Source organism: Mustela lutreola, chromosome 7 (genome assembly GCF_030435805.1).
Source record: "Mustela lutreola isolate mMusLut2 chromosome 7, mMusLut2.pri, whole genome shotgun sequence".
In the NCBI taxonomy this organism is placed as follows: domain Eukaryota; kingdom Metazoa; phylum Chordata; class Mammalia; order Carnivora; family Mustelidae; genus Mustela; species Mustela lutreola.
Window position 1 is genome coordinate 49,937,955 of NC_081296.1, and position 21,318 is coordinate 49,959,272.

General features: G+C 46.0%; 1 protein-coding gene across 5 annotated transcripts in view; it reads left to right on the forward strand.

The window, feature by feature from the left end:
- The window catches only part of TLN2 (talin 2), a 424,752-nt gene that overhangs the window by 319,917 nt on the left and 83,517 nt on the right, over positions 1–21,318 (forward strand). For all 5 annotated transcript variants that reach the window (XR_009355411.1, XM_059180687.1, XM_059180690.1 and 2 more), the window contains 8 exons: positions 4,029–4,122; positions 6,286–6,375; positions 8,618–8,740; positions 10,330–10,473; positions 12,113–12,274; positions 17,810–17,950; positions 18,408–18,589; positions 19,645–19,777. Coding sequence is in view for 4 of the 5 variants with exons in the window: in XM_059180687.1 (XP_059036670.1) it covers positions 4,029–4,122; positions 6,286–6,375; positions 8,618–8,740; positions 10,330–10,473; positions 12,113–12,274; positions 17,810–17,950; positions 18,408–18,589; positions 19,645–19,777 (1,069 nt within the window). In the remaining variant the exon portion in view is untranslated. The remainder of the gene's footprint in view (positions 1–4,028; positions 4,123–6,285; positions 6,376–8,617; positions 8,741–10,329; positions 10,474–12,112; positions 12,275–17,809; positions 17,951–18,407; positions 18,590–19,644; positions 19,778–21,318) is intronic.

The following is a 21,318-nucleotide window of genomic DNA, read 5'->3' on the forward strand; positions in this document are numbered from 1 at the left end:
CTTGTTCCTGTGTAAGTACTGAGCTCTGACTCCCTTCTGAGGACTTGGGCGGAGCTGGAGACCCTTTGTCAACTATTCCTCAGCTTTTTCCCTGGCCAGGGGCTGGTCCAGTGCTCCCTGAACTTCGTCAAAGAAATGGAAAACCAGCTTGCATTGGAAGAAGGAGGGAGTGTCCTACCTCTGAGCAGCCCCCCTGTGCCGTTGCTCACAACACAGTCACGCTGACCAGGACTCCCTGGCTCCCACTGCCATCGTTGGGACACAGCCAGTTTCTCTGCTGCTGCTTTCCTGTCCCTTGAGGCTTTCTTAGAACTTTGCAGTCGATTCCTCTTCCTGGGCTGTCCTTTGTTTTGAGGTTCCTGCCAGCTAGGCATCCTCCTGTCTCCAGAGACAGTGAAAAGGGATGACCCAGCAAGCAGTACTTTGACACTGTGACATAGAAAAATGTAAACTAGTCCATCTGTTAGTCTTTCTAGAATGTTCTCTTCCCTTTATCCAAACCAGGATCTCACTGACTTCTCCGATTGTTGCAGTCCATATCGAGCTCTCCCTTCTATGCGGAACCCATACATCTGTGCTCCCTGCGAGCCTAGAGCATTTGGCCTCTCAGAGGTTCGGGAGCCCATCTGACATGCTCCCGTCTTCACCGCTTCCTTTGGCTTACCTTCTGTGTGTCTTACCTGTTCATTATCCTGCTTCCCCAGCCAGGCTGCAATCACTTTGCTTTCCTAAAGAGACAAACTATGTTGCCATACCTTGTACAGAGCAGGACCCAGGGAATACGCACGTGTGAAATTCAGCGTGAATATTTTGCCTGCCTAAAGACGCTCTCCCTCAAGGAAGGGAGGTACCTGATGTTGGTGTCTCCCCCCACCCCAAGCTCCTTATCAGATGATCTGTGCTTCACAGGTCATCAGAAACACAAATTGGTTGATTTTCCTCTCACAACCCGGCCCATCTCCCTCTCTATTGAGACTATCCCTCCAGAGCTCCCAAACTAGTTGAATCAATTCAGTCAGTATCCCTGAACACTAAACAATGTGTAGATTAGAACTCCTTTTATTTTTTAAGATCCAAGGTTATAGGTTCTAATGTTTTCTAAAAAAAAAAAAAAAAATTGAGAGTGGCTGGATATGCCTAGATAAAGAATGAAACACAAGAAAACACTACTTCTAGACAGGGGAATTATGGCTGTTTAACTTTTATATTAAAAAAAAAAAAACTTACGCCGCTTTAGTCATTTTTTAAAAAGTGGAAAAATATTTTAAAACTGCTGTTCAGTCCTATTTAGATTCATATAGAACAGAGGGAGGATGCTGCTACTTTTGGCCCTCTCTTTGTGACAATGTAAGTTGGCTAAATCATAATTTTTTATTGGATTTATTGAAATGTTTTTATTTAAAAATAAAATCACTTTTAAAAATGCTATAACTCTAACTTTTTGGCATGTCATTCTGTCATTTTTTTCTGAAAAAAAAATATATATATGTTGAATTTTACAGCTATGGTCTCCTACAGTTTATCCAGTTTTGTAGATTTTGTTAACAGTGAATCATGAATATTCTTCTCTGTTAGGAATGCTATGCATTATGACTTTTAATAGGCACCCAGAATCCCACAGTAGGCTATCCATTCAGTCAGTCAGTCCTCTGTCATTCCATATTTGAGTTGCTTCTAATCCTTTATTTTACAACTAGTATAGTTTGAAACATAAAAAAACTGTTTTTCATTGTCAAATCTACGTAAACCCCTTGCCTCTGGGCCACTTATTTTGTTATTGGGCTATCCACTCCAGACTCTGAAATGAGTTATGAGGATAAATTATACCTAAATACTGCTCCCTAAATCATGGATCAGAATTACCCCAGTGACTCATTCAGACCTCAGTCCTGTGCTTTTACTTTCATGATTATCCTACCACAAACCACTAGTCTGTTGGGGTTTCTTAACCCAAGTTTTTTAATTTGAAAAATTTTCATATTGAAAAAAACAGATAAAAGACAAGGATAATAAGTAGTTATATATTCTCTGGATTCCCCAATGGACAGTTGTTAATGGACCAATCTTTAAATAAAAACAAGGTTTTTTGTTTTGTTTTTTAAAGTGCAGATAGACAGGAAACAGTAAAAGAAATAAGCTAAAGGGAACGCTTGTGTGAAACATGGAAATACCCTCCACGTGATCATGTTGCCACTGTTAAGGGTATTCTACACACTTCGTTCTGCTCATGCTTGCCAGCCTGTCCACTTGGGGTGTGTCTGGAGGCCTACCACCCAGAACATGGCTTTGGACTCCGAGGGACCCATCTGGAGAACATGTCATAGAGCACACCCTCCAAGATGCCCAGAGTTAGAGATTGTCCTGCTCTTTCGGTTTTTACTGTTTTGCTTTCCACCACAGAGAACCCAGTGTTCCTGTATGAAACCTTCGTTAAGCATTTCCCCCCCGCCCCAAACAAATGAATCGCTAGAGTCAATCTTAACAAAAGCTATTTTGGGATTCTTTTTTGAGTTCAGGGATGTTTTTTCTTCTTCCCATCCGCCCTAGCTAAATTTAAAATTCAAAGCAGTATCTCCTCATCAAATAATTAAGCTGATTGCCTTTGTACATTGGCAACATCATTTTCCATCTAATTTGATATTCTGTGGGAAGCTGCAAAGCAGTTTAATAAAATGAGATGTCTCTTATATTAGGCAGTGCTAATGATTAACAGCAAGTATGCTCTAGTTTGTTTTTGTTTGTTTTAAGTTGAGGGTTAGCTGCTGTGGTTAGTAACCATGAATAGAATTTAGGACCCTGCCAGAGTGTAGACGGGTCATGACCATTCAGAAAATGGCTGTGGGTCCGGCTTTGGAGTCAGGTAGTCACGGCTTTGAGTGTTGTTTTTGCTACTTACTTGAGCATCCCTTTAGGAAAATTTCTCCTGTCTCTGCTTCTTTCATTGCTAAAACACAAGGATATTCAATTTTAAGATTTAATATGAGCATGGTATTGGCAAAGGATTAGACACATAGGTCAATGGAATGGAGTCCAGAAGTAGACCCACATAAATATGGCCCAGGGATTGTCGACAAAGTTACAAAAGTAGTGCAGCATTGAAATAATGACCTTTTAAATGGAAGGTGGTGGAATGATCAGGCTTACCACAAAACCCACCCCAATGCCCCATGTGAAAAGAACCTGGACCCATATTTCACACCGTATAAAAAAAACTAACTCAGAACGGGCCATGACTTTCTAAATGAACCATGGCCTGACCGAAGCAGGAGTTAAGCAGAGGCTGCTCGTGAGAGGTGGAATCCGTGCCAGTAGAGGAAAAAAATGCTGAGCTGCCTCTCAGGTGCTAAGAAGAATAGAAACACGTATAAAATCATGAGTCTCTAATTCCTATTAATGTTAAAGAAAAGAGCTGTTTTAAAGAATAATTTGGAGATAACTTCTAGGAACTAGCGAATCATGTACAATTTCATGGAAAGCCAAGATTTTAAAATCATGAACGCAGTTTACTGGTTGTATGCCTGCTATTTTTTGTTGTTGTTGTTGTTTTTGTTCTGTTTTTTGTTTTGGGGGTTTTTTCGCCTGCTATGTTTTAAAATATAGAAAACATTCCCAGCTATACAAAGGCTATCCAAAATAGTCTCAGATCATCTTATCTCTTATGGGCTGCTAATGAAGACTATTTAAAAACAGTGTTAATACGATCTCTTTGCTATTTGCAACTTTGCTGTGAATTCTCTCCTATGAATATATTAAAAGGTAGTTCTACTTTCCTAAAAGAACCATTCGGACACTTTAAAGGGAAATCAGATGAGTAATCACAGGCAGTGTGGGGACACACATTCTGTCTGCGCTGGTTGTGGTTTATTTTGGGTTATTCAGAGCCTTGGTGAAGAGCTCTCACCAGGACCCCAGCCTTTATACTGAATTCCATGTATTTCCGGCGAACCTACAAAATATTGTTGGGGAAATTACTGTTGATCTTTATAAACTAAAACAAAACAAAAACCCTTCGTCCATTTCTCTTCCAGAGCTGTGACCGAGAGCATCAATCAGCTGATCACTCTGTGCACCCAGCAAGCTCCAGGCCAGAAGGAATGTGATAACGCCCTGCGGGAGCTCGAGGTAAGCCCCAAGAGAAGTTGCTAGGGATTTACCATGGGGTGACTGGCTGTCCTTTCCAGAAAAGGCCAATTTCTTCTCCTCTGTTCTTGCCTCATGACCTTCCTGAAAGATGACAGAGGCCGAGGTTTCAATCCCAAATGGTGAGGAATTCAAGAAAAATTAGATTTCATTGCATTATCATCTCTGCTTCCCCTTTTTCCACTAGGATGACAGTTACTTTGTTTAAAGGACTCGACTTCAAATAGGGAAGCAGCCTGGGCATAGTCTGAAGATGAGCCATTTCTACCTGAAGTTTTGGAGTCATTATGTGGGCACGGTTGGAAGAAGCCGGGGTAGATGTTACTGTTGAGTAAAAATGATTTTCCGGTACATTTTATTTTAGTCACTGTAGGGGGCACGTGAGTGGAAACCCCAGGAATAACACTTACCACATTGTCAAGGCAACTGTGAGACCCCTAGTGACCCAGAACACAGTGTAGGTGCTTCACAATTTGTATTCATACTTAGGGTTTATTTATTTTTTTAACAGGTTTTTTTGTTTGTTTGTTTGTTTGTTTTTTAAGATTTTATTTATTTATTTGACAGAGAGAGAGAGATCACAAGTAGGCAGAGAGGCAGGCAGGGTGGGGGGGAAGCAGGCTCCCCACTGAGCAGAGAGCCCGATGCGGGGCTCGATCCCAGGACCCTGAGATCATGACCTGAGCCAAAGGCAGAGGCTTAACCCACTGAGCCACCCAGGCGCCCCCTTAGGGTTTATTTATAATGGAAAATTCATCTACACCCCTAAGATGTACTCAGGTAAACAGACAACCAATACTCCCACTTGTACGTAGAACAGTCCTAACCAGTGCGGGTTATGTTGAAATGGCCAACTAGATCTCTCAGTGGATATGAGTTGCTTGAACCCAAAGCACCTTTAGTTTTCTGGATGATGAGCACAGGAATACCCTTCCTGCCAGAGGGGGTCTGATTGCAGCTTCTGAAGGGTTTGATTAAGGCCCAGTCTGCTGGTGGCAGTTGGCCAGTGAGTGCAGCTGGAGGTGAGAAGAGGCTTGTTACCTGAGGACTAAAGCATCCTGAAAACAGTGGAGCCTATTTCCTATGTTGGGTTAATTACCATCCTATCCTGCTCTGCTCACATTCACAAACACGATACGTAGGCTTTTGGTCTAAATCAGATTGGCCCAGATACAAACACTCTGTCCTTTGACAGTATGCTTGGTTGCCAAAATTATGACTCTTTCAGGACTGCTGTTACCAAAACAATTTTGATTGTGTGAAGAGTGGGGGGATGTTCTTCAATGAAATGAACTTCATGCTGCCCTCTTTCCTGGGATCTCAATAACTCAGCACTTCCCACCATGACCACCCCCCCAATCCTTGGTAACTCCAATGGATGTGTCTTTTTTGTTGGCTGTGCCCCCAAAGGCTGTTGGGTTCGAATGTATATTCTCAACCACGGGGAAGGAGGTTAGATGGCTCTATCCCAGACTTGGCTCCCCTGGAAAATTCCCTCATATGTGACTATCGGAGATTATTACAACATGGGAACCAGAGATGATTTTCAGTGGACTGAAGACAAAGGGAGCAAGCCCCGTGCCCTGCTCCTTGATGGATTCTTACATGGGAGTGAATATTTTCTATACTTTTTGAATTAAAAACAAATGAACCATCTAGGTAGGAAGTTTGGGGGAGTGACCTTGTTTCATGCCTATGTGATAAAAGTCTCCAGAATTGAAAACTGAAGGTTCTCATCAGGTAGAAATGAGTTATTGCGTCCTTAAAATGTCAGCTCCTTTGAGTTCCTGAGAACTCGTGCTAATTGACCATTGCCTTGAATTCATTTTTAGATTTTTCTTAAGAAAAAAAAAATCTCTCCCTTTTGTGGATACCATGTTTCTCCTTCAAGTCTGTGAATAGAACTCTCCTCTCCACCCAAGCTCACCTGAAGCATCCTCTTCCGTACCATCAATGTTGTGTTGCTAACAAGAAATCTCAAGTTACTTGTAAAACTACCTAAATTCCTCTCAAGAATGTGAATAAATGAATAATCATGCCCAGAATCCTATATGCAGAGAGGAAGTCAACAGTTGGTATTTTACATGGAAATTTCTCTTGTTCTATAACACTTGCTTGCTTTTTAAATGTGTTTTCCTTCTGTAGACAGTCAAGGGGATGTTAGACAATCCTAATGAACCCGTGAGTGACCTCTCTTACTTTGACTGCATTGAAAGTGTGATGGAAAACTCCAAGGTAAGCCTGTCTGTGCTGGTAACACTCCTCGTTGTGGGGTACGGTCTAAGCATGTTCTTTGTCAACCTGCCTGTGGCCTCTCTGTGTGGTTGCATATATTACAAAGCTTGATGGTGGCACCCTTTGCACAGGTGCTCCTCAAACTTGACCATGCCTCAGAATCACTTAGGAGTCTTGTGAAACACAGATGGCTGGACCTTACCCCTGAGTTTCTGATTCGGTAGATCAGAGGTGGGGCTGAGGTTGTACATTTCTGACAGGTCCCCAGGTTCCTGCCGATGCAGTCCAGAAGGAACGCTTAGAGATACACTCCTTATTCTACATTGTAGATGGGTCTCACTGTGAATTAAATCTTGGATTTCTTTTACTTAGTACTGAATTGCAAGGGAAAGCCTGTCAGTGACCTTGGCTTTCATGAGACCTGCCCGCCTTGTGTGTGCTTCCAACCACCCATTTTTGACATCATTCTCAAGGGAATTGAGCAATGAGATGTTCTTTGGGAGGTTGGAGGAGTAGGAAAATCTAAATAGTGCAATGATTTCTGTCTCCGCCCCCTTCCACATCTTAACCTAACTCAGCGACGTCTTATTTCTTCTTATTTACTTTGATGTGGGTAGCAGTTGGGGGTGGGGAAGCTAAAAAGATTTCTTAATGGAGCAATAATGATTTTTTTTAAAGTGGAGAAGCACAAACCTATGATGGCAATATCAAAGTTGTTGAGGTTGCTTCCAAACTGGATTAGAATAAAATATAAGGGAGACATGCAAATAAAGAGCAGTCGCCAGTTACCAAGTCTGTCCTTGGAGCACAAGTCCATGTTTGTCCACATCACTCTGATGTCAGCTTTGGGGAAACAGCTATGTCGGTGATGTCGAGAGGGGCATGTCTTGCACTGGGATAAGACTAGAATTTCCTCTGTCCAGCACTGTTGATGGAACTCTGGACTCCCTAAGGGTGCATGAGTCTTAGACACTTAGATCTACAGAAACTCTTCCTTCCTAAAGAGGGAGGCAGAGTGGTAGAAAGGACAGTACTGTGCCTACAGATACCTTCTAACTTCTCTCGTTTGCAAGTCTTCATATGCTCTGCACTGTGCTGTATATCTAAGCAATTTTAGGGAATTTTTTTCCCCATCCAAAATGGTGTATTGATGAAGAATTCTGTATTGGCAATGCCATAGTCTTTCTAAAGGGCTGTGTTCAGCATCTTCCATTCCATCCTCAGTGACCCTGGGAAATAGGACCAGGACCTGCCTTTTTGGGGCATGGTGAGGCTCATAGAAGACAGAACACCAGCTATGGGGCAGGTGTCCTGCCCCTGCCCATGTGACCTTCTCTGTGACCTTATGTAGAGTGCTCAACCTCTTTGGGTTGGGCTCTGAATATTAAAGTCCCTTTTGGCTGTTATTTTAAAGACATCTGGAGAAAAATTTCGGTGATGTTTTCTGAGAAAGCATTGGTGATTTTCAAAATACGGGGAAATGCTTACAAAATTCAGGAAATAGTGTTCAGATCACCTATCTATCTATCTATCTATATATACACAAACTTTTTAACAAAGACATATGTACATTTTACTGTCAATAAGTAAATGAATAATATCAGCGAGGCTGTGTCTTCTGTGTTCTGGGGTGTGACTGTCTGCAGTTCAGTGTCTATATCTGATTTTTATATTCTGAGAATTCACAGGTCTCACTTGAAACCGTTCACCTGTGGGATGCCCGTTATAGGTTTTATTTTACTGGTCTGTATAGATGAACTGTACCTCTTTGAGATCTGGATAACTTTTTTCTTTTTTTAAGAAAAAGAGATCAAGCAGGGCAGCGCAGGGGAGGAGGGGGGATCAAGTGGGCGGGGCAGAGAGAGAAAGAGGGAGAAAATTCCAAGCAGACTCCGTGCTGGGGGTGGGGGTGCCAGATGCAGGGCTGGATCTCCCCACCCTGAGATCATGACCTGAGCTGAAATTAAAGATTCAGATGCTTAACCAACTGAGCCACCAAGGCATCTCAAGCTATAGATAACTTTTAGATGAAAGGCTCATCATTTCATTATTCATTTCTCTCTATGGGATAGAAATGATTTCTATCTCTCTATAGAGATAGAAATCAATCTCCTCTTAATGCAAATAAAGAAAAATAATGGCAAATAGTGTAAGTTAAGTGGCCTTGAATGTTGAAGTTGGAAGTGTAGTGCCCTTTGAAGAAATGCTGGTTCATGAATGTCACTGGTTCTTGGTTTTGCAGGTCCTGGGTGAGTCGATGGCAGGGATCTCACAGAACGCCAAGACCGGGGACCTCCCTGCCTTTGGGGAGTGTGTGGGGATTGCGTCCAAGGCCCTCTGCGGGCTGACAGAGGCTGCAGCCCAGGTAAGGGACTGGTGCCCACACCCCCTAATGCAGGGCTTCTGGCCTTAAGGCCTGGGTCCTGTGCTTCTGTCCTATGCTCCAGTGAGGATACCCAGAGGATCCGTCCCTGCAGGATGCATGGGGTAGCTCCACCGGCAGCCCCTTCCCCAACCACTGTCATAGAAACCATGGTAAAGGTTTCTGTGTTGGCTGGGGCATATCAGCATAGTACCAGCCAGTAACCCTCCAGGAGCAGAGCAGCCTGGTGAGTGTAGTGAGACACTGAATGCTGAAGGCCCAGCTTTAAGTGTTCAGAGGCAAGATTGGGGTGGGGTTTTTAATGCTTTGTTTTGTTTTGTTTTTTAAGACCACTTTTAGGGAGGAGTTGTTTTCAGGGGGAAAAAATGAGTATTATATAATTGACATTCTTCCTGAGGCTTTAAAACTGCAAAAATCTTAGTCATGTTCTTTTTAGGATCAGAGAGAGAAAAAAACTGGAAACCATCCTGCAGAGACATGACTGGGCATGTTCCTTGCTTTGCTTCTACTGTCCTGTGCATCTGTAGTAATTATTGGGCTCATGGAACTGATAATTCAAAAATTATCAGCATTTACCTTGAAGGACTTATCATTTGACAGTTACCTTGAGGCTGGAAAGTTATAATGAGCTGAAGGGAAACATCCCTAGTTTGGGGGATGAAATTATCCTTATCTCGTCCCTCAAATCTCATGGGAAATGACTTAAGATTAAAATTCCCCTGGGCGCCTGGGTGGCTCAGTGGGTTAAGCCGCTGCCTTCGGCTCAGGTCATGATCTCAGAGTCCTGGGATCGAGTCCCACATCGGGCTCTCTGCTCAGCGGAGAGCCTGCTTCCCTCTCTCTCTGCCTGCCTCTCCATCTACTTGTGATTTCTCTCTGTCAAATAAATAAATAAAATCTTTAAAAAAAAAAAAAAAAAAGATTAAAATTCCCCTTCCCAATTTCATTTTCTCCTTGTGATTTGACTATCCAGATGGTTAAAAGAGAAGACCTGCTCTTAGAACCTCTTGTCCTCTTAGAGACCAAATAGTGCTGGAGTTGTTTTGTTTTGTTTTTTGTTTTTTTTCCTGAGCCATCTTACTCCTTCTCCTTATTCCTGGATATACTGGCCTGAACAATAAGGATGTGGTTGGCTATGAGATGAGAAACTTCCATGCATAGCAGCCTCCAGGGTTGACCGACCCACCGGCTCCATGCCTTTGGTCACCAACCCCTTTTTTCTGCCTCTCCCATCTGCCAGCCTAAGAGTCAGTCTCACACTGAGACTGGGTACCCTCCTGGTTGTAAGAAGGCTGTCAGAGCACACAGGGCTGCATCCCTCCTTGTTCAGGCCCATGGGAAAGCTTCTTGAGGCTTTCTTCAGAACAGGGAGATTTTGTTCCCAGAAGCCTGCGGGAGACTCTGCCACTATCCGCCTGTCTGTCTTTAAATCCTTACCGGTGAGACAACCCTGACCAACCTACACCAGGGAGCTGCTGAGAATACGGCCTGCACACTGCTGGGCTGTCATTCCCAACATGCTCATCTGGGAGCACGGAGAGTCTGAACTGCGCTTTCCTCCTCCCTTTCAGGCTGCATACCTGGTGGGCATCTCTGATCCAAATAGCCAGGCGGGCCACCAGGGCCTCGTGGACCCCATCCAGTTTGCCAGGGCTAACCAGGCTATCCAGATGGCCTGCCAGAACCTGGTGGACCCTGGCAGCAGCCCGTCACAGGTAACCACGGGGCAAGGGTGTGAGGTCTGTGAGTGCTTCAACTCCCATGGGGGGTTGTGGGAGACTATGAGGAATTAGGGAAGAATACTGTTCTTCCCAATCTTGCAAAGCCAGCTCAATGCAGCCCTGTGGATAACAGCTTGAGGGGCAATATTGCAAAATGTGGTAAACATGGCAATGTGCCAGTGCTTTGAAATGAGGTGCTGGTGGGCAGTAGGATGAAGTCATCGTTGGGAGGTTCACCAGGAGTCTCATGATTTCATTCGGGTCAGAGGATGTAGGTGGAGGGCTTGTTCTGTGCTCAGCACTAAGGGCCAACACAAGTCAGACCTGATCTCCTCTATGCCCTGGCTCTTCCTCCGTTGGATTAAAGCTTGGAAGATGGGGTGGTCGGGCTATGATGACAGCAGCCGAGATGCACAGAGGAACATGTGATGAGCTCTGTACAGGGCTGTCAAGGTTCACTGCACAGAGATCGAGGCCCCGAGTCAGGCCTCAGAGTCTGAGCAGAATCCAAAGTGCCAAAAAGACCCACAGAGGCATTTCAGGACTAGACAGTATGTGTGACACTCCATTTCTGAGTGGCATGACGTCCCAGTGACTTACTCAAGCAGTGTGTGCTAAAAGGAATGGGAACCGGCCCATAGGGCTACCGGAGGCAGCCTGTGAGTGCCACGTCCACCGTGAACTCCGAGCCCGATGTTCTTCCAGCAGGAGGAGGACCCATGTTAAGGAGGCAACACAGGGACTATCAGACCTACCCAGGAGCCTGAGAGCGGGCATGGAAGACATCAGGACACCTGACATTCCTACCTGTCCAGTTAAGGGCAAGGGAGTGTTACCAGCCTCAGCAAAGTGGATTGGGGGAACTCAAGAGAGTGGTGGGGTGGCGGTGGGGCCCAGGAGATGCCTGACCCAGGCCCCCGACTCGGGCGCCCAACAGCAAGGAGCTGTTGCACCTTGATGTCTCTTTTCCACCTTGATGTCTCTTTTCCTCCTCCAGACGTGGACTCCGGGGTGGTGGCCATGAACTGCCTGTGGCCACTGAGCACTTAAAATGTAGCCAGTCCAAACTGTGATGGGCTCCAGGTGTAAAATACACCATGGAATTTGAAGACTTGGTGTGATTAGAAAAGATAGTAAAATCTCAGTATTCTGAAGCTGATTATCTGGTAGAATGAAATATTTTCGATATATCGAGTTAAATAATCTTAAGTTACTTAAATTTATTTCTCTTGTTTCTCTACTTACTTTAGTGTGGCTACTAGCAAATCTAAAATTTCACATGTCATTCACACCGTCTTTCTGTCAGGCAGTGCTGGCCTAGACCCTGGAGCGAATGCCTCCAGGCGGGGGTCCTGAAGCAGGGTCGCTGCCTCTCCCATCAGGCCCTCTGGAGCCCAGCCCCGTCGCGCTACTCCAGCAGCACCTCCTTATCTTCTGTTTATTCTCTCTTGCTGAGCCATCCTGCCCTGGTGTGGCTTTGGGGTGGCAGAGCTAGATACACATGGCCTAATCACATGGGCCCTGGATAGGTGAGCTGAAGAGGGATCTGGGGCTTAGGACGGGGGTGGAGTCCTCTGACCTGGACCCTGCTGCACTGAGCATGCATGCCCCAACCCAGCTCTGTGCCTTGTAGGTTCTGTCGGCGGCCACGATCGTCGCCAAACACACCTCGGCTCTGTGCAACGCCTGCCGCATCGCATCGTCCAAGACAGCCAACCCAGTGGCCAAGAGGCACTTTGTCCAGTCAGCCAAGGAGGTCGCCAACAGCACTGCCAATCTAGTGAAGACTATCAAGGTAGGTCACGGAATTGAGGTCTTAGTGATCCCTGCATCCCCTGTGGCGCGGGGGAAAGAAGGGTGCAGGATTTAAGCTCTGCTCTCCCAAGACTTGTGTCTCCTGAAGCCTGACTCCTGATTGAAGTCCTTGAGGAGGAGTCCTTTTCTGATGGAGATAATTATCATGAAAATCCAACAGCCTTGGTCTCCACTAACCCTCTTGGCCAGGGCGTGGGGGGGGGCGGGTTGGGGGGGTTGGGGATGGACGGTGGTTGCCAAATTCTGTACATGAGAAGCTGAGGGGCAGAAATGTGGAAGGCGTCTCTTGGTATGGTGCTTGGAGACTGACGCTCTATGTTTACTAGACGGTCCGCTGCTGTGGAGTGGATTAGAGCACCTTTGCTCTAGGGAATTGCTGGTAGGGGGTCTGCCATTGTTGGTAGACAGAGCTGGACCTAGAGAGAAGGTGGAGGGGGAAAAGGGAATGGGAAATTGTGAAGAAACCACCTTAAAAAATCCATTTCATCTATCCTATGATTTCCGTTTCTGCTTAAAGCTGTTTGAATGTTTGAAAGGGAGCATCTGTTTTCTCAAATAGAGCACTCCATGTTTATACCATGTTCTAGACCATGGGCTGGTTGAGGGAGGAACAGGGGCAGGGTACCCTTCTGAGGAAGTGACTGCAGTGGCAGGCCTGGGGTACTTATGGGTGGGTGATAAAGCTACAAATCCAGTGTGCCCCAAGCAAGGACCACAAGGGGGTACCAAGCAGCAGCTGTGTAGCTGACCTTGCAGGGAAACAGCCCCAGGCAAGGAGCCCAGAACCCCCCTCCAAGCCTCTGAAGGAGTCTGTCATGGAAGGCAGGCTCCCAACTCTCTGGCCACCCAGAGAGGAGAAGGCAAAGCCAATGGTGGGGAGACGCTTATTTAAGGATGGTCACATTCACTGGGGTAGGACAACCTGCTTCGTTGCCAGGCCAGCCCTGGAGTAATGAGACTTCTCCTGTCCTCTCCAGAGGACATTTTCCTCAGAACCACTTGAACCTTGTGGAGAAATCAGTCCTCAGGCCTTTCGGGAGGAAGCAAAGGGGAGAACTCACAGCCCAGCAGCCGCTGGGAGCAGGTGGGGGGGAGTGCAGGCCCATTAGACCCGTCAGCACTTCCTTACCGCTTCAACAAAGAGCCTGAAGAAAGTGAAGCCTGCCTATTTGAAGACAATAATAAGACAGGTTGGAAATAAATTAAAGCCAGTGAGCAGGTGCCCCTGGGATCCTGGTGGCAGCTCACCTTAATTACCGCCATAGTGCATAGTATTCGAAATGAATGAAGCTCGCATTTTTAACTGAACAAACGTACAAAACCTGTTCCCAGGTTTCGGTGTGTGTTACTCCTCCGGTTCACCCAAACACCCTGTGCCCATCACCCTCACTGTGCGCTCAGGACACTAGGTGCTAGCCGGTGGCACCCCAGCCAGCGAGTGAGTGGCTGGTGGGAATTCAAACCCAGAGGCCAGAGCCCCTTTGCAGTCTCGATCCTCCTCTCACCCCGGCGTGGGGTTCGAATCCAGACTAACCCAGAAGAAACCCCCGGGTCTGTTCACGTGCCTGCATGTCGGGGCCGGCGGGGATGAAAGACCGCGGCTGCGGAAGGGAGTGACATCGTTGGCGCTTGCTGTATCATTAGCTGACTTCATACCTGGCCGTTTTCTGATCGTTAGGAAACAGACTATATTTAGATGGACCAGGGGAGGAAGAAAAGGAAGGAAAACTGTTCTGCCGAAATTCCTGGAAACCTTTCTTTTGTGCCTCCTCCTGCTCTAAGTCCTGACCCGTCTCTCTCTGCTAAGAGCTCCTCTTCTTTTCAGATTCTCCTCACGGTGTCAAACCCTCTTTGCAATTCCCAGTGGCAAATGAGCTCTAGTGATGGCCTGAAAGATAGGCCTGTGTGGGAACATCAGAGGAGGGGTGCAGGGTGACCGTTAGGAGGGGAAGTTGAAGGCCTCGTCTCTGTGAGCTCCCTGGGACCCAGCAGCAATGCCCAAGGAACAGAAATGAGCCCATTGCCCCTCGACTGGCTGAAATGGGCTTGGTTTTTCTATTTGCACTGGCTGGCAGGGTTCACCGGGGACAACGAGCCTTGTTTATAATCTACTAAAAGGAAAATGGTACTGGTCCTTTCCCTGTAGTTCACCATCCTATATGCTGAAGAGATTTCCTGTTTTAAGAAATGGTTAAGAATCATATCATATCAGGAAACAGACCTTCACGGGGGTTATCAGCACCATTAGAATGTGTGTACCTAAAAATCTTAAACCTCTACTAATGGCGTTCTTTAAAATCCCAAACCTTGGCTCAGCAATAATAAATACCCACAACTTCCTCCCAGGCAGAATGTTCTAAACTCCAGCCACGTCGGAAGCACACAGACCCCTACCCACAGTTGCCCGTGGGTCACCCCATACTGGGTCACCCCACACAGGGTCACCGGCTTTTCTTGCTTCAGTCGGCTCATTACCTAGTCCTGAGTCCCATCGGTGGAGTGCAGTACTATTTCCCGTGTGCTTTAGGTGGGTGCCAGGTAGAAGTTGTACAACAGCTTTTGTGTCTCTCAGAAGTGGAAGGATGGCCTTGCTGCTCTCCACGGAAGTGAAGCTCCAATTTGGGGATGGAGTATACCCAGTGTTTACCAGAGATACCAGATCAGAGCTCAGTAACTGATTTTGACTTGACTGTTCAGTATGTCTTCTTGGTCATCCTTAGGTTTGGATTGGTAAAGGAGGTTTTTTTCCAGAAGAAAAAGAAAGCGGAAAACTTTTTAGGTTTCTCTTACACTGATTTGTACTGCCTTTTTCTAAGGTCAGGAGAGAAGGAAGCCAGGGGTCTTGGATTGTGGCTTGAGGCGTGAGCTTGGATAGCATGCCACTTTCTAGATGTTGGTTTTATCATCTAGAACGTTGGGGATTTGGAACTACGGTCCCAAATCTTTAAGGTCTTACGGTCCCTTCCAACTCCCCGAAGTCTGTGGATCTGATTGTGATACCCATGCAGAAATTGTTTCTCCTAGACTCCTGTGAGATTTTGCTAAGGGAACATTCAAAGGAGCTGGCCCAGGGGTCCAGAGGATCCTTGTCCAAACGGGCTCCCAGCATTTGGCTAATTGAATTTACCCCTCCATTGTTGCAGCTGCTATGCTGGACATTCTGTGACAGGGGATGTCTACATGAAAACTTCCATGTCGACCTGAAATGTCACCAGTGAGTAGATTGGCATATTCAGTTTACCTGGGTGGCTCAGCCATCCCCAGAGCGGAAGCAGCATTCAGAAATGACGTAGTATCTCCGTAAGCCATCCTTTCTGATGCTAAGTGCTACCTCTAACGGAAACAGCTTTTCCTTTTTTGAAAATGAACAGAAGTGGTTGCTGTAGCTCCATGTTCTGTTCCATGTTATTCAAGATGCTGTGCCATGAATAGCCATGCGCTGTGGGATACATGGCTTTAGTGCCCAGGCTCAAAAATATATATCCTTTCTTCAACTATTGGCACAGTTCATGAAACTGCACAATTGGAAAACCGTTCCTTGGGATTTACCTCAGCTAATCCTCTTTTCATTTTGAAGAAATTCAAGTAAAGTTGGTGGCTCAACCAGATGCCTGCCTTCCTAAGAGGCTGAGAGGGTTGTAGATGGTAGGAAAGAGGATGGGAGGAGTCTGGCGAGAGAAGAACAGGAGGAAGGAACAGCACAAATGGGAGGATTGTCATCTTCCATTGAGCTAGAAGTCACCTCATCCCATCGGAATGGGGTGTGATTGGCCGCTGGTGCAGCTAGGATTTGAGTTCCTTTGACACTGAAGTCCATTGCTGGCATCTTCCTGCTGTGCTGGGGCCGCCCCTCTGGGTTCCTGCTGGGTAGCACCTACCCTGTCTCCCAGTGTATTCGAAGATTGCTCTGAAGCCTGGTGGGGCCTGACCTCACGGAGTCAATGACATTGATGATGTAGCACGATTTGAGGACTAGACACAGTGTAGGTCACAGTGAAGGTGCTAACTTCACATTTACTAAGCATGTAAATGGCAGTTATGGAGGCCATACGTGTGAGCAAGAAATAGCATGTAGGGTTGCCGTTGGGTTGAAAGAATGGCAGAATCGGTGAGGTTAGAGGAGAGGTCAGTGTCTACAGTTGAGCAGAGGCCAGCCATGCATGGTATTAGTGAAGATGGGAAATGAGCCAGGCTCGTGGGAATTCCTCTGAAAAATATTAGCGCGGCGGGATGTGTAATTATTGTCCCGAGCTGCCAAAGCTTGATCGGAATGTAGTTGTTATTCAGAAATAGCTTTTAAAGCATACGTGCCTGCCTACTCTTGCCTTCCTGAAAAATAGAAATGCTTTCATCTCGGATCTGGTTTGTTTCAGAATGCTGGGGCCTCTGGTTTTTTGTTCACTAATTGTCTAAATTGGCTTTTACATATTGCTCATAACAGTTGAATTAAAAGTTTAATTGGTCATTTAGTGGGGAAATTTGTATTCTTCTACAGATATAACTGCCTACTCCAACGTAGTCCTTTGCTGGGAGGAAGGGATGCTATATTCATGTCACAGGCCTCTAGGTTCTAACTGTCTTGTTCTTCAGGAGGTAGGGTCTGGGGTTGGGGAACCTCAGGTCCAAGTGTTAGCCCCCTGCTAGGCAGCCTTTCATGAACCACAGCCTGTGTTCCTGGATTCTCCTTGTCTAGGTCATTAATCATCAATCTGACTGATCACTCAGAGCCATTGTGTTACTTTGCTACTATTTATTTAAAAACACACATCGTATGTATAGATCTCAGTAAACTAAAGTTGAATACACCTAGGTAACTATAGCCAGATCAAGAACTAGAACATGACCAGCCCCCAGAAGCCTCCTTTGGGCCCCTTAGTCTTACCTGCTCTGAAGGGTGACTTGACTGCTAACATCTTAAATTAGTTTCACCTCTTTCTGGACTTGGTATAAATGGTATCTTACATTAGGTACATTTTTATGTCTGGCTTCTGTAAATACTATGTTTATGGGATTTGTCCATATTGTTGGGGGTAGTTCTAGTCCATTCCTTCCCATTGGATTCCACTTCGCTCATTTCAAAATGGCAGATTCAGAAGCCCCACCTCTGTTATTTGTTCAGGGGTATCCAGTAAAAGTTAGAAAAAGTTGAAAGTTCAATGTAATGTAAAGTATTTTTATAATTTGGGAGGGAATAGACTTAAAGTGAAAATGGAGGGGAAGAGCCCAAATTGGGGAAGAAAATGGTTCGGCTGCAAGGTCATGTGAATGGGAAGTCTATGGACTTTGAGGTCAGCTGCTGTGGGAGCCACATATTAAACTTGATTTCTTATGATTGCTAACTGAGTCACTCTGCTAGATGGTTTGATCTCTCCCATTAGTTCTTATTTTTTAATGAATTCGCCAAACACTTTCAGTATTCCCATAAAACCACGTTCTTCCAGTATGGGATGACTATGGTGGCCAGGAGTGGTTTGTGCATCTGCATGGATCATGTTTCCATGTTTCTTCCCACCAGGCCCTGGATGGGGATTTCTCCGAAGACAACCGCAATAAGTGTCGCATTGCCACCGCACCCTTGATTGAAGCTGTGGAGAACCTGACAGCATTTGCCTCCAACCCTGAGTTTGTCAGCATTCCTGCCCAGATCAGCTCCGAGGTAGGGAATCTTCACAACCAAGGTAATATGGGGGTCTTTGGCTAGTCTATGTGGCACCGAATGAGCACGAACAGTTAAGAACTCCAAAGGCTCTGTCTTATAGGGTGTTATTGTTGCCGATGACAATACGTGCGCAGAGTTCATGAAACTCAGGGTATGCCCATCACTTAAGTGGTAATGTGTTAGCTTTATGTGTTAAGAACAAGCTCTGTGTCCAGGTTTGGGGCTGATTCTTTCTTGGTGTGTGCCATATTCACAAATGATATTTAAGAGAGAACGTGGACTCAAGTGCTCACTATCCAGACTCTGTGTGAGCCAGCCTCCATGGTTTCCTCACCCTGAATCTCTTTCTGAAGAACACAGGGAGTGATTGGATAAAGAACAGGACCTTCCAGAGCCCAACTGATCCACTTAATCTGAGCATTTCGCCCTTGCCCCTTATGCTGTCTGCTCCCAGGGCTCCCAGGCACAGGAACCGATCCTGGTCTCAGCCAAGACCATGCTGGAGAGTTCGTCGTACCTCATTCGCACTGCGCGCTCCCTGGCCATCAACCCCAAAGACCCGCCCACCTGGTCTGTGCTAGCTGGACACTCCCACACTGTGTCTGACTCCATCAAAAGTCTCATCACTTCTATCAGGTGAGTTACTCCTCCAGAAAATGCTAGGCACCTGCATCAGAACAGGGTAGAAGGAGGATAAGCCCAACAGGACTTCGATTTAACAGCGAGGTAGCCGATCGTTATTATCTTCTTCTCGTTTGGCTCTTTGGCACAACGATAGCTAACTTAAACACTCACTCTGTGTCAGAAACTGTGTTACGTTATTTCTTCATCACAACAACCTTGTGACATGAACAGTACATGGCTACCATTTTACTGATGAGAGAATTCAGGCAGAAAGTACTTAGGGAGTATTCCCATAGGCATCTCCTGACCTGACGGGCCTAATACCAGTCCTAACCATTATACTCCACTGTCTATACCTAGGAGCTTAGGCAGTGAACACCACTGTTTAATTAGCAGGATTTGAAGTTACCTTATTTTGCTAATAAGGCAAAAAGAATATTCTAGGTCCCGCAGTATCTCTTGAGCATCTCTGAACTCCTTAACGATGGTATGAACCTAAAAAATCCCCAGAGTTGGTGTAACATCTCTGAAATTGACCAGCGTTAATACCCCACAGCATGGAATGCATTCTTTTCCTTAGCTGTACTTAGCTTTTTGATTGCTTTTCAGACTCAGCAGCACTATTCTCTTACCTAATACCTTATAAAGGGAAATCCACTAAATATCTGAACTCCTACTATAGGACTTTGTGAGTAGTATGCCATGTGGAGAGTACAGTATGTCTGCCCTGGAAATAGCCCTGACCTGTTAAAAAATAAAAATAATAGAGGTCCTATACTTAAGCCAGTGACATCTAAAGAGCTTGATCAGCAGGTGCCTATTGTCAGCCGGAAATGAGGAATAGCATCATAGCCGTCCCACGAGAAATACAGTTAACAGGAGTATTAAATGAAGAAATGCATGGGCTCTGCAGAGGGGTGTTCCCAGGCAAGGGTCCGAGATCCACCCCTGAAATGTAGCAATCAAACGTGGTAGAAAGTAAACAGGGGCCCCCAGCCCACATTGCTGCGGCAAGCTGTGGAACTTGAACCCTGAGGAATCTCTTTGAGCTGCCCTGTTCCTTCCAGGGACAAGGCGCCTGGACAGAGAGAGTGTGACTACTCCATCGACGGTATCAACCGCTGCATCCGGGACATTGAGCAGGCCTCGCTGGCAGCTGTCAGCCAGAGCTTGGCCACAAGGGACGACATCTCTGTGGAGGTAGGCCAGGGCTCTGTGGCTGGGTCAGAGGTCTCTGGAAGTGCTCAATGACGTCAGCACCGGGCCTCGGGGTGGGGAGTGGGACCACAGTGAATATTTGATGTTGGCATTTTGTCACTGAAGCACCTTCTCCTGGAACCCACCTGGGAAGTTCTTGGTGGAAGTTAAGGCACAGGCTGAGTAGAGAATGAGGATTTGGTGAAGGAACACACGTGCTGCTGGTATGGAAATGACGAATAGGGTTAAAAGTTGGGGGGGGAAATGATCAACGTCAGATGAGAGTGCGTCAGTAAAGTGTGGTTACTGTGCTAAGTTTCACATATTGGTAGAGCAGGGCAAGGCGTGTAAATGTTGACTGTTTCCTTGTCATGTTTTATCAGTGCATTTTTTGACCATGGGGCGTATTTAGCATTAAACTCTACACGTCTGGTCCATTCAGAGATAAAGGGTTCTGTCCTAAGGTACCCAGTGTCCAGTGTTGCAAAACCTTTGCATTCTATTTTTAATTCAGAGCCATGGCCCTTTCTTGCCGATTTTTTCTATTAACCTGTCCAAAGGCCCTTGACTCATACTTCTTCCCTCTGTCAGAAGTGCCTGACACTCAGGAGGTGCTTAATAAATATGGATGGTCTGTTTACTGACATGTCCCCTACCGCCCCTGAATTCATCAGCAGTGAACTTCACCCGCTGTCTCTAAGCAGTGGGCCCAGAGATGGTCTTGCTCATTTTTATTAATAGAGCTGTCAGTTTTACTCCAGCCTGGCCCCTCTCTCCCACTGTCGAGAAAAGAAAGAAGAAAAATCCTCCTCCTTGGCAGACTGTTAGGATTTTTGTCACCCTTTTATTAAAGGAGGACCCTGCATGCAGAGCAGTGGGCCTGTCTGAAGGGCCCAGCTTGATGAATTATTACAGAGGGAGCACAGCCTTTGCTTATCACTCAGATTAAGAGACAAAGGTGACCGGCACCTCGGAACCGCCCCCTCGGGCCCCCACCCTTCCACCACCCATTCCAAAGCATATCCTCTGTCTTCCCTTCCTCCCTAGGAAGAAAAGCCCTCCCTGAACTGTGCGTGCTCCCTACTCAACCACATTTATTTTAATAAGCCGTCTGTAATAAGATAGTGGTGCTGAGATATACTTTGTTTTTAGGGTTTGGGGGAGTTTTGTTGTTTTGTTTTGGTTTTGTTTTTGTTTTATTGAGAGAGCAGGAGGAGGAGCAGAGGGAGAGGGAGAAGCAGACTCCCCGCTGAGCAGGGAGCCCAATGTGGGGCTTGATCCCGGGACGCCAGGATCTTGACATAAGCCAAAGGCAGAGGCTTAACTGACTGAGCCCCCCAGGCACCCCTATTCTTGCATTCTTGAATATAATCCCATGACAAGCAGAAAGATGATAGTGAACTAAGTAAGATCCTTACAAGTCTGGGTGTTTCTCTCCACCTTCCTCCATCGTTCTATCTCGTCTCTCTTTTTCCTTTGTATCCCTAGGTCTTTGTTTTCCATGTGGCAGGTTAGATTACTCTTCTCATTACCTAACTCTGCCC